At 31.8% G+C, this 14,522-nt stretch overlaps 1 protein-coding gene across 11 annotated transcripts in view; it reads right to left on the reverse strand.

Moving 5' to 3' along the window:
- LOC107158126 (SRY-box transcription factor 6) overlaps positions 1–14,522 on the reverse strand; it is a 290,105-nt gene that overhangs the window by 207,779 nt on the left and 67,804 nt on the right. For 7 of the 11 annotated variants that reach the window (XM_048788408.1, XM_048788410.1, XM_048788414.1 and 4 more), the window contains exon 3: positions 6,905–6,991. The exons of the other annotated variants lie outside the window; for them this stretch is intronic. In XM_048788408.1, coding sequence (XP_048644365.1) covers positions 6,905–6,991 — 87 coding nt within the window. The remainder of the gene's footprint in view (positions 1–6,904; positions 6,992–14,522) is intronic. 11 annotated transcript variants of the gene reach the window in all.

Here is a 14,522-nt window from a genome sequence, read left to right on the forward strand (position 1 = left end):
TTTTTTTTTTTTTTTTTTTTGGTACCAGGGATTGAACCCAGGGACACTTAACCATTAAGCCACATTCCCAGCCCTTTTTAAATTTTTATTTAGAGACAAAGTCTTGCTAACTTACACCCTCAAATTGCTGAGGCTGGCTTTTGAATTTGTGATCTTCCTGCCTTAGCCTTTAGAGCTAAGGATTACAGGCATGAGCCAGCACACCTGGCCCAACATTTTTTTAATCTATGCCTCTTACTCAGTTTTAATATACTTCTATCAGACAAGATGATTTTGTCCAGCTGATTTGATTTCTATAGTTCAAGAAAGTATATTGAATAACCTTTTACAAGTTACTATTTATGAATCCTCTTCAATTTACCAAATTTAATTAAATGGATATTTGCAACTCATTTCTTTTGTACCTACAATTTTTAAAAAGTTGAAAAATACTTAAGGTGATAATTGACATTATAAAAACAATGCATTATTTCTATTATCCTGACACATCTGTAGAATAGTTCTTTCTAAAATGTTGTTAAGTTCCTTTCAGTCTAAATACTTAACACTCTTCTAATAGTACTAAATTATCATTCACCAAGGAAGAGTTTATCTTGATGTGTTCCATATTAAAGACAATTTACCTAATCACCTTCTTGTAATAATAATGTATAAAACCTTTCTGAATTACTTGATATGTCATTTGTCTTTTAACTTGTTTAACACAAGCTGGTGTCTTTCCTCCTAGAACAGTTCCAACATATAGTGAATCTTAAAAAAAAAATACTTGTTGAAAGGAATTCTATCATGTGAAGTTGTTTATATGTTATCCAAACTAGGATACTTCTTAGGTGAAAGGAGACAATTATTAAATAAAAAAACACAGGTGTAAAATCCAGACAATCAAATAAACATTTTACCTCTGAATATTCCTACATTATCAAGAAGCTTTTGGGGGACACCTTACCAAGCCATAACACAATGATACTGAGAATTTCACTCTATAACCAGCATGTGATTGGTCATCTGTATGCTGTTTTAGAGATGTTAATCATAATTTAAGTGATACTTTTTCAGAAATGGCAAATCAGGGTTTGTTTATTATGAAAACAGTTATGTATGTATTTAGAAAGACATCAGTATCCACCACTGATCAAGTTTAACAACTGGAATATTCTATGAGCCACAAGAACCCTTGCATTTCATTGGCCCACGTGGTGGAAAACTGGAGTCCTTCAGTGATTCTCAAGATCAGAGTTTCCTTTAAATAAGAGCAAGGTTATAAAGAACAACAGTCTGAGTTCCTTGGGAAACAAAGCATCAAAATAAAATCAAAAAATAATAATTAAAAAACAAAAAATTGAAAAAAATGTAGAACAAAAATGCAGAGTTATAAAGGCTTACAGGCAAAACGAAACCAGTTAAATCACACAGATATGTATTTAGTGAGGACATGTTAGCATATAGAAAATGACTGAGAAATATAAAATAAGAATCTCAAAAATAGCATGATTCCCATAATTTTGGGGATGTCTAATAAGAACTATTAGAATACATAAAATATTTATTACATAAAAAAATTGTGTGTGAATCAAGAGATCTGGCTTCTAGTGCATTTTGCTACCTTGTACAAGTAACTCTTTGGGCCTTCATTTACCCATCTGTAAAATGAGTAGTTGGACTAGATCATGTATAAGGACACTTCTATTTGTTGATTACAGTTCTGGAAATATTCCTTGAGTGTAAGTTCTTAGCAATTCTAATATGTTATGAAAATTGTACAATTTTGCCTGTCTCTATAAAGATCATTAATGTCTTGGTAGCACTTACAAAAAAACCTTACATTACTGAGAACTGATTATTCTCAGTAATGTAAGGTTTTTTACATTACATAAGAATGAATACATTGGGGCTGGGGATGTGGCTCAAGCGGTAGCGCGCTCGCCTGGCATGCGTGCGGCCCAGGTTTGATCCTCAGCACCACATACAAACAAAGATGTTGTGTCCGCCGATAACTAAAAAATAAATATTAAAAAAATTCTCTCTCTCTCTCTCAAAAAAAGAATGAATACACATTGTATGTATACATACACATACCTCATTAGGTTAACATTATATATTAACATGTGTCCTAGCATTGACTTTCCAGGTAATTTTTTTGCTTCATTTAAAAATAATCTTTATTTTAAAATCAGTTTCTTTTATAATATGTGATATTGAAACTAATATCAGTTTGATCAGCAAACTCACTTATTCACAAAATATATTTTTATCTTTATATTCACAAGAGAAAAACTACTAGAATACAAGCAGAATATAGAAGGTGAAACTACATCATTCTATAAATGAGAAAATATAACTTTCAGTTATTTGACTTACTACAGTTTTATATATAAGTTCAGTGAATTTGCATATTTTAATAATAATCAGGTTGAGGCAGCAGTATGGTAAAGTGTTTAAAAGTATGAGCTCTAGAGCCATATTGCTTAGTTTTAATTCTTAGCTCTCTCCCACTCTCTATGGCTGTAAGTTTGGTAGTACTGATCTCTTTTATGAAACTGGAATAGTAATAGGGGGTTATTTCTATAGGGGGTTATAATTTGTATACAAATTAATACATATAAAGTTCTTGGAACAGTGTCTTCACATAGCACTCAGTAAATACTTGCCATTATGATCATATGTCTCTATGAAAATCCATTGTAGAGTCTATCCTAACAATGAAAAATAAATGTTGCATAATATGGAATATTATCATTTATCTTATTTTAAATGTTTAATATAGCTCTATAATCATAGACACTTTTATTGACTATAAAACATCACTATTCCAACCTCTTGAAAGCTGGGAATTCAGGTATGGTAGATATGATTATGTAACTCCTTCAGTTTAAACTCTTCAATGGCACTCCACCAATATGGTCCAGGCTTTTTAACATAATCATATGGCACTTTCTGATTGTGTCCTTGATTGCCCAGCTAGTTTCATCTCTCACTTTTGTTGTCCAACTTTTAGCACCTTCCCATCTCAACTACAATTGCACACACACACAATATTTTCACAAAAACGTCAAATTCCCCAGAAAAGTCATTTCTCTCTCATGCTTCCAGATATTATATATGCAGTTCACATCACCTAAAACACTTTTCCATCCTTCTTTTCTACTGCAGTGTTACATCAAAAGCAAAATCTAGGAACAAAACAAATGTTTATCCAAAGAGGAAGATATAAAAGTTGTTGATAGCTAGGAATAATATGTAGACAGCACTTAAGATAGTAAAAAGAATTAATTTATTCATTTAAAAATATGTACTGTTATTTCTATGTACTGTTCTAGATTCTGAAGGTTAATGAAAAAAATTTTGTCCCCAAGAATAACATAAATATAGTCTAAATTAATCTTTTTTATAAAAGGACTTTATGTATTTTTATTTTTTAAAAATCCAATTTTTACAAAATGGAATATGGGTAGAAATGTATTTCATACATATTTGCATACCAATGGTGGTTGTCTATGGCATATGCAATGAAGCTAGCACATGCAGAGTAAGGAGATAATTTTATGTTATTTTTACATGCTTTTATGGTGATATCGTATAAGAATTAACATTGGTAAATTATATTGTACAATTCTTGAAGTTATTAAGAATAACATGTCTCTTGCTCAAGGTTAACTCATTATTAATGAGTTTCTTCTTCCTAACATAAAAATATTACTTCTACTAAAGGTCACTTAGACACAGTTAAGAGAATAGAACTTGAAATTAGAACATTTTTAAATAAATTAATTTCCTTCTATTTAATATTTTAAGTAATCATATAGACATTAGTCAATGAAACTTCAAAAATAAACATTTAATTTTCTTAGAATTCCTGTCATTCACAGGCATTACAGATGCAGCTATCAATTGACTCCCATACATTTAACTTTTATATGTTCCAGAAAGCATTTTGGGCACCAGCAGGGTACAAGTATAATACAGACACACACATAAATTATATTATAACTATTTTTATAATATTACCTGGATTTTTTTTTGTCTTTTTCACTCTATTGGCATTTGTCCTATGGTGCAAAGGCAATGGTGGGTGAAACTGCTGGTGCTGTAGCACAAACTAAGGCAATGACACTGAATTGTACTGGTGACCAGTGAAGCCTTTTGTGACCATGCACTTGCATTTTTTAAAATGTCAGTTTCACTTAAAAATACTTGATGAAGTGGTAAGAAAAATATTAACTTTCTTATATCTCAACTTGGATTAAACTTTATAAAATAATATGCATACCTTAATGAGAAACACAAATAAAATATTCCTGCCGCAAACCAAAATACAGTGGCTGTCTTTAGGAAAAGCACTTCTGTGATTCTTTGAGATATGAATTGAAAGCTTTTTTCATAAAACCATTTATACTTGACAGAACTACTGACAGACTAAGAATGGTTTTTCAGACTTGGATCTTTAAAAGATATTTTCCAAAAACATGACATGAAGCAAGCTTTTTAATTCAATAAAAACAATTAATAGTATGTATTGTCGATAACAAAATCTGAAATTTCAAATTAACAAATGATATTAATAGATGTGATTCTTAAAGGGACCAAAAAAGGGAGGGAGGACAGGAAGGAAAGGGGAAATACTTTGAAATGATATTGGCCAAAATATATTGTTTATTGTGTGCATGTATGAATATGTAACCACAAATCTCACCATTATGTATAATTATGTAATTATGTGCATTATACAATTATAATGCACCAATAAAATATGAAAAAAATAAAAATAAAATTATTATATCATGAAATATAACAGCATTTAGAAACTCAGAAATCCAACATTTTCCAAATGATCACAGGAGATGTTACAAAATCATGCACTGGTAAAAGAAACATTCAAAGTATAAGTTAGACCAATGGACTTCATGTAATGTAATAAAGTATGAAGAAGCCATTATGTTTCAGATTACAATTACAATTAACCTTTATATTACTTTTAAATTTTGATATAATAAAAAAAGAAAAACACCACAATTATCTGAAAAAATGCCATTGAAATACTTCATACATGTATGGTGCATGTATGGTGCTTCACATACTTCAAATTAATATAACATTACAACAGATTGAATGCAGAAGCATACATGAGAATTCAATCTTCTATTGAGCTTGACTTTAAAGAAATTTGAAAAATGTAAATCAGTGCCACTCTTTCAAGTTATTTTTGTAAACGTCATGTTGTTTAATAAATAATAGTTTTGTTATTTTTAATGAATTAATAAATGCTTTAATTTTTTCCTTTTTAATTTCTAATACTATACACATCAATAGATATAGCCACAAAATAAAAAATTTTTGAGGTCCTCATTAATTTTTATTATTATTAAAAAAGATTCAAATGTTTGCAAATTGCTGTCCTATATGTAAGTGATTCTGAGCCACTAGTCTCAGTAGTCTGTGAGCAAACTGAGTTAACTGTTTCTCCAATTACCAAGTCATGATAGACACTCAAATATGTGCTGAATGTAAATGATCCTCAAAAATATTTCTGGAAATACTAAATACAATTTTAGAATGAATGAAAAGAGTTGGTTTAAATTAGAATCAAGTTTGAAAACTAGCTCTAACATTTACTAGGCTTTGAGGTTTTAGACAAATTATTTATACTTTTTCTGAACCTTAGTTTTTCCACATAAAAATAAGATTTATATCTTTGTAGAGGAATTATTGTTAAATATTTGAAATATACTTTTTCAATGTTCTTAAATAAAAGAGTATATGAAGGAATGTAACACACATACACTGTTGGTAGGAATGCAAAATGATATACCTGCTTTGGAAAACAATTATCAGTTCCTCAAAAGGCCAAACACAGTTACTATATGACCCAGTATTTTTTTCCCTAGGTATTTATACCCAAGAGAAATGGAAATATATATCCACAAACAAAAACTTGTACAAAAATGTTCCATAATAGTAAAAAAAAATGAAACAACCTATATCCATCAACTGATGAATTGACAAAATGTGATATATATCCACATAGTAGAATATTATTTGACAATAAAAGTGAATGAAGTACAGATTCAACATTTCTACTCTAAAAATATGTAATCTGAAATGCTTCAAAATCTGGGAGTTTTGAGCACCAATGTCCTCATAAATGGAAAATTCCACACTTGACCTCATATGATGCATCCTAGTCAAAACACAGGCACACACAAAAAATATTGTATAAAATTACCTGCAGGCATTGTGTATAAGGTATGTATGAAACATAAATAATTTTTTTTTGTTTAGAGTTGGTTCCTATTCCCAAGGTCTCTCATTTTGTATAAGAAATATTCCAAAATCCCCCAAAAATCCAAAATCTGAAACACTTATGTTCCAAGCATTTTTGATAAGGGATACTCAACCTGTATTCATACAAGCTAAAACATAAATGAGCCTTGACAACATTGTGGAAGAAGTCAGTCACAAAAGTCCACATATTATATAATTCCATTTTCAAGAAATTTCCAGAATTAGGCAAATCTATAGAGATAGAAAGTTGATTAGTGGTTGTTTAGGGGTTGGGATAAAATGGAGGTGGCTACTAAAGAGTAGGAAGGGTAGCAGAATAAAATAGACATTATTATTGCTGTATGTATATAGGTGACTGTATGACCAATGTGATTCTGCAAACTGTACAATCAGAAAAATGAGAAATTATACCCCATTTGATTCAAATGTATGAATTGTCAAGATCATTGTACTGTCATGGGAAGCTAATTAAAAAAAGAGTAGCCTTTGAGCATTATATTCTAAAATTGATTGTGGTTCTGGCTGCCTAACTAATATACTAAAAATAAAAGGATGAACTATATGGTTTGTGAATTATATCACAATAAAGTTGTTTCAAAGAATTTAAGAACATAGGTAAAAATACCTGGCAAAATGCTTGACACATACTGGAAGTTCAACAAATACTTTCTTTGTCTTAAAAATAACTGTTTTTCCAAATCCAATGACAAACCTAAGGAAATCACAAGAGTTTGAGCAGATTAGTTTAGACTATATAACTTTCACATTATGTCAACAAAGTAAAACATATTCACAAAAGAAGTCTATCTTCTTGTCTAGCTATTCTCTTGATACAGAACTCTTTTAAAAATATTCTATGAAATCCAAATTTTGAAAAACAATCCAGGATAAACCTTCTGAAAGTCATCATAGTTATTAATATTAGCTGAAATTTCAAATCTGATTTAATTTTTTATTTTTAAATGAGACTTCCTGATGTGAAACATGTTTGAGAAAAAAGCAGAAAAATCATATAAGGTATGATAAAACTGCTTTGCACCTGATTTACTGACAACTTCCTTCAGAGTTAAACTGCTATTTATGAACAGAAATTTTAGTAATCTCTAGCTTATGTAATATAATATTTCAAGAATGATCATATGAAGAAGCAAACACATTCTAAAACTATTGTCCTTTTAAATCAGAAAAGAAACTGGCTATCTATGTTCTTGCCTTCATGAGTCCTACATCTGTGACTTTAGTTAAAAGAGGAACTTCCAAAATTTAGATCTATTGTCATAAGGAGGCAAATTTATCTGTGGTCTTGCAATATAAATTAATTAAAAACTCCCCTTTGGGAGCCATTGCATATTGGTAGATTGAAAAGAGACAGAATAAAAGAAACTGCTCCAAATAGCCACCTTCCACATTCACGGGCTTCCTATATATCTCTCTAACTCACTATAGACATTCAACTTTTAAAAAAAAATTTGGTACTGGGGACTGAACCTAGACTCACTTTAATCATTTCATCACTGAGCTACAAATCCTCAGCCCTTTTGATTATGATTCTTTTTTATTTTGACACAGGGTCTCACTGAATTGCTTAGAGCCTCACTAAGTTGCTGAAACTGGCTCCAAATCTGTAATTCTTCTGCTTCAGTCTCCAGAGTCACTGGTATTACAGGTACACGCCATTGTGCCAGGCTTCAATAGAGTCATTCAAACAATCAGTCAATCAACAGTTGTTTATCATCTTGGGTCAACCAGTGGACCTACATACAACTCATTTTCACATAAGTCACTTTCTAGTGGGGGAACTCAGACAATAAATGAAAGAAATGGCCAATTAAGGAAATATTAAGAGGAAATAAACGATATAAGAAACTTAAAGCTGAGTAGATGGGAAAAGTTCCCAATTTTAAACAAGATGGTCAAAATAGGTCTCCCTAAGAAAATGACATTTGAGCAAGAACTTGAAGGAGCTAAAAGTCTTCCATGAATATTTAAGAGCCAAGCATCATAAGAAGAATAAACAACGAATGCAAATGTCCTACAGTGGTGCCTCTTTGAGGAATTAGTAGATAGACATATTAAAAACAAAAAAAGCAAAGGTGAGAACAATAGAAGATGAAGTCAAAGAGGTATAAAGGAACCCTATATATATTCATAGGGCCTTTAGGGTCATCACAGGGATTTTGGCCTTTACTCAGATTAATATGGGGATCCTGTTGGGTGTGGTGGTACAGGACTGTAACCCCGGGAGCTCAGGAGGCTAAGGCAGAAGGACTACAAATTCAAAAGCCAGCTTAGGGCCAGCAATTGAGCAAGGCCCTAAGCAACTTAGTGAGACCTTGTCTCAAAGTAAAAATATAAAAAGGGCTGGGGATGTGGCTCAATTATTAAGCACCTCTGGGTTCAATACCCAGTACTATATATATAAAATATATATTATATATTATACATACACTATACAATATATATATTTAAAGATATATATTAAAACAAATATACATGTATATATGTGTGTATATACATATATATATGTGTGTATATATATATGTGTGTGTGTGTGTATATATATATATATATATATATATATATATATGAAATATGTACATGGATCCTTAGAGGGTTTTTCAGCAAAGGAGTGATGTGATTTAACTTCAGTTGTATAGGATAGGTAGAGTCTGATTTGTGGGTGGAAAATACACTGCAGAGAACAGCATGGATGCTGTTACTATAATAATTCAGGCAAGAGAGATCAGTGGCTTGATCAAGGTGGTGGGACATTCAAATTGGATACTTTTAAGGATAGTTAAAGAAAAAAATATTTATGAAGAATATTGGGCATAATATAAGGAAAATAACAAGGGGTACTGATGTATCCAGAAGCTAGTTATAGGATGAAGCTCTTACTATACTTAAGCCTGAAGGATAAGTAGAAAGAATGGCGGTTCCTGGAACCTAGATAATGTAGCTGTAGGGAAAGGGTCAAGAAGAGCTCACAACCAAGCCACATCAATCTGGAAATGAAAGAACAGAGGGGAGGGAGAAGACACCTACCTCACTGTCCTCCCACACTCCTCATTGTCTCCCATAAATTCAATCCAAATGGAAGCCTATCACTGATGGAGCCCATAATTATAATTGAACACCCAGAGAACAGAGCAAGTTTAGGTGGATTAGGGAGGAACAAAAGGATGAAATACACCATCATAATGAGGAATCATGATTGATTCCAAGTTTGACTTGAGCACCTTGGACAGACTTGGCATTTACTGAGATGGGAAAAAAAAATTAAGTGTGGTAATCTGGGAAAGAAAAATCAGGAGTTCCTTTTTAGACATGTTCAATTTAAAAATTTTAATAGAAATATTCTGCAGAAAACTGGGCATATAAATTTGAAGCTCAAGAAAGAACTCTGGGTTAGAAATATAAATATTAATCCTAGTTGTCAGGCATTTAAGTTACTGGAGAAAATGTGACAATGATCTATACATGCAACTCATTCTTGTTCTTTGAGAGACAATCCTTTTATTTACATTGAAGGGAAAAATAAATAATGTTTTACTCGATTCCTTTTAAGTATCTTTCAAAGCATGAACTAAATACAATTGTTACTATTGTCTGTGTATGCTATTGGACACTGTGGGCTCCCAACAGGCCCATTTCTTAGTCATCTCTTATCCCTAATACCTAGATATAAAATCATCACTTACAAATTTTTCCAGGTAGGTTAATGAAAATATAAATTTAAAAAATGGTTGGGATTTGTAGGTATACCTTAAAATGCCACATTGATAAGAGAATGAATTTTTGTTTTTGTGGCCAGAACCTCCTCCAATTGACCGAAGACTCAGATATCCTCACTCATCCTGTGACAGGAAGTCAGGGAGAGGCCAACAGTCACACTTTAAACGGACACTTTGAGGAAGCTAAAACAACTTTGAAAGCTTCTGCTGGTGAAGCAAAGAGCACCATGGATATTTGAAAAAAGGTGGTGGCTCTAATACCAGATGATAACATTTATCTGGCTGTTTCCTATGTTCCAGAGGCAGAACCTGCCTTTGTTTTTATTTGTTGTTGTTGAATATTTAATATACTAAATTTAGTATTTATCAATTCAATACATGTTTTATACTATTACTATATATTAGTTTATAAACAAATATCTCTAGTATTATTTTATTTTTTCAATTTATATAAATTATATACTATACATGTGATTTTGTATCTTTCATTTTAGAATATGTTTTTAAATTCATACATGTTGATATGAATAGCTCTTGTTTATTTGACTGCTTTTTTCCATATTATGACTGCGTCTATATTTTGACAGCCATTAAAAATAATGCTATATGGGACTGGGTTTGTGGCTCAGTGGTACAGCACTTGCCTCACATATGTGGGTGCTGAGTTCGATCCTAAGTATCACATAAATAAATAAAATAAAGATTTTTTTTTTAAAAAAAAACAATGCTACAGTAACATTCCTATATATGTATAAGAGTTCCTTTAGGATATAAATATGTAAACATAAAATTTGGGTTGCTAATTTATAGTACATGCATCTTCATCTTTGATAAATACAGCTAAACTGTTTTCAGAGTAGCTGAATAAAATCGTAATCCTACCATAGTTTATGAGAATTGCAGCTTCTCACACTTAATTTTTTGCTTGCCTGAATGATATCTTATTGTTCCTTTCTAATTTGCATTTTCCTGTCAGAAATTTGGAGCCAGTTTGGATCTATCAAGCTATGTCTTGATAGACATTTATTTTGGTTTCATGGCATCAGTGACCAGGAATGTTTAAGAACCGTTGATGCCAAAGTCAAAAAAGCAAATACTCTAAACAAAGAAATTTGGGGAGTTTTCTTCTAAAAGTTACAAAGCACCTCAAGAGATCTTGAAATCCCCTTTGTTAAATCTCACATTAGACCTGTATACTTTTGTAACTTTGATTAGTTTCATTTCTGAACCTTGAATCTAAGATAATTGACTCTAAGATACTACCTGGACATTGGATGCTAGGATAGTATCAGAGTTCTATAAAGAGTCTCATTTTATGCCCAGGAATCCTAGCTGGCATGAATTTAGGATATCAAAGAAAATGTTAGATACCTGCTCATAAATGCAGACCGGTGGTTCAATCTCTTTCTCTGAGTTCTATTTACTTTGAAGGAAAAACATAAAATTTTACTTACTTCCTCTTTAGTATTTTTCTTAACATGTCCAATCTCTCAGAGTCTCTCTGTCTTTACTGTGTACATGTTTGCCTCTCTTTGACACATAAATACACAAAAATCTATATTAAACACAATGAAAAATGCACACATAAAACGTGTATTAAATACAATTAAAAATAGCATTCAAAACAAGAGGCTGCCTTGCTGACAGTTAGATGAAGGAAAGATAGAAATATCAACTTTCTCATCGGTCATCAGTGGAGATGAGAAAAATTTCAAATAACTCACAAAAGCTGATATGCTTCACCAAGCACACAGTGTACATGTAAGAAAAATAGATTTTAATATAATTTCAATAGCTTTGTATATAAGTTATGATCCATTCCAACAAGATTTTAATAATCTTCTTCAGGAGAAAAAAAGTCTATATTTATTGCAACAATATGCAAATCAGTAAAAAATTATGAAGACCAATTTCAAAACAAACAATATAATAGACTTCTTCCATTAAAATCCTATTTTCAGAAGCCTCACTAAATTTGACATATTATTTATTGGTATCTTCAAAGTACACTATCAGAAATATCTTTCTATAGATAGCTATAGATTCTACATTTTGATAGTATTAGAGATTCCCAAAAGGTTTAGCCTTAAAGTCTTAATTTTATAATACAGAACAATACTGTCCAACAGAGCTTTCTATGACAATGGAAACATCTTTGTTGTTTAATCTGGTACCCACTAATCAGATATGGTAATGAAGCACTTAAAATGTTGTTAGTATGACTAAGAAACTGAATTTTAATTTTGGCTATTTTTAATTGATTTGAATTATTAAATAGCCACATGTAGCAAGTAGTTTTATTCGTGGGCAGCACAGATTTAGAGTAATAGAAAATCTTTCCTCTCATCTAGCCCTAAACATTTGTTTCTAATATACTAAGCAGATAATCAGGACTGGACAATCTCATCCTAGAATCAAGGATCACAACACTCAGATACTACTGTGATGACCTATTTCTCTCCTTTGATCAGTGCTGAATTACTAGGTACATACTATATAGTCCTTCTGTATCTTAAATCCTCTCATTTTACTCCTGTCATCTCACATACAGGTAGGTAGTTATTCAGGTGCCTACCTGAATGTTCATCATTCTCCTAACTTTGGACTTAGAAATCTTTCCTTGATCCTTCACAGTGACTCAGGTGCTTAAATAACCATTACCCCCTGTCCTTGTACTGCAAGTATTGATTGCCTAAAGTTTATTTTACCATAAGGAGATTCAGTACTCACATCCCCGTTTAAGATGATAGCCAGACCAAAGGTATCAATGTTACCTTAGTTCTAAGGTAATTTTTAAAATCAAAATTGTTTAAGACAATTTGGTGATGTAATCCTCAAAATAATAGTGTCCTCTGTACACCCTCAATTCAAAACACTCATTTTTCTATGAGTATCAGCCATTTCATTGTTATGATGAGCAAAGGAGAAAGAAGTTAACTTTTAAAATATTTTCATGAATATCAGAAAATTATACTATGAGTAAATTTCTAGAATCAAGTGAAAAACCGATTGCAGTATGAGATAAGGATTATGGGCATGATAACGGTCATTGTTACAGAGAGATGACAATCTTCCTTTAACTACTTTTCATAGTTTTAATTTAATAACTAACCATAGTGCACTTTATTATTAAAATTCTATTCACAGTTCATAAGTCTGTGCAGTAAACACAGAAATATATATTCCACTATTCTAGAAGTATAAGGATGCCAGAAATCTAGCCAGCAACAGAATTTCTAAAGTTTATGTTGTATGATTACTCTTGTGACAAATCCAGGCATCCTGTCAACTGTTTAATATCCAGTGATGATTCACTGTTGAATTGCAGAACAGATTATCTTAGAAAGCTGGAAAAATATGAAATAATCCTCAGTAGCAAGCTAGAAAACCCAAGGTATACTGAAGGATAAGTGACATCCCCAAACCTTAAGAATTTTAGTTAATAGAAAAGGGAAAATTTATGTTGGCAGAATTTGAAAAGAAAAATTATAGATATTTAAAAGAAAGCAAATTTAACAAATAAGAGTATGACATTCTCATAAAGAGGATGATAATGACTTTTTGTTTGTTCTTGTTTCTGTTTTTCTGGGTTTTTTTTTTTTTTTTTAGCTCAAAGAGTAGTATGACAGATCTGGGAAGAGCATGAGATGTGTTCAATAATGTCTGGAGCCGGGTGCGGTGGTGCACACCTGTAATCCCAGGAGCTCAGGAGGCTGAAGCAGGAGAATTGCAAGTGTAAAGCCAGTCTCAGAAACTTAGCAAGGCCCTAAACAACTTATAAAGACCCAGTGCCAAAATAAAAAATAAATAGGACTGAGGATGTGGCTCAGTGGTTGAGTGCCTCTGGAGGGAGGAAAGGAAGGGAGGAAAGAGGGAGGGAGGGAGTAAGGGAAGAAGGGAGGGAGTTAAGTAAGTAAGTCTGGAGTAGATGTTTCCAGCATGTTTTGATGGAAAAGGAATGAGTCCTAGATTCAAATCTTGGCTTGGCCACTATTATCTTAATGTTGTGTGAAAATTATTTTATTCTCTCTCTTTTGTAAAAGGAGGATAATGATGCCTGCTTCATGGCATCAGTTGGAGGATGGAGGTTAAATACATGAAAGCACTGTGATGCATTAATATTTGGCTACTAAATGTTAGTTCTTGCTTAATTATTAGCACCGTCCTTTCTTGCTTCTTGGTAGGTCTTTAAAACAGGAATTTCTCATGTCCAAATGGTAGAAAATATAAACTAATATAAACCCCCTGTAGCCTAAAATAATGGTGGGCAAATAATACATACTCCAAAAAGATCTGTGGATTGGTTGAAATTCTACAAATGAATTCCTTCTTGAAAACAGGAATGGATGAGATGAATTCTAAAGATCCCTTCCTCATTCTGAGATTAACATGCCAATAAGAAAGCTTTTCTCAGTGTCAACCACAATAAGAATCAGTTCATCATGAGAGGGTCAAAGGGCTTTTTTACTCCTGGTCTTACCTCCAGTTTTCTTTATAAAATACAATACA

Source organism: Marmota marmota, unplaced genomic scaffold, assembly GCF_001458135.2.
Source record: "Marmota marmota marmota unplaced genomic scaffold, marMar, whole genome shotgun sequence".
In the NCBI taxonomy this organism is placed as follows: Eukaryota; Metazoa; Chordata; class Mammalia; order Rodentia; family Sciuridae; genus Marmota; species Marmota marmota.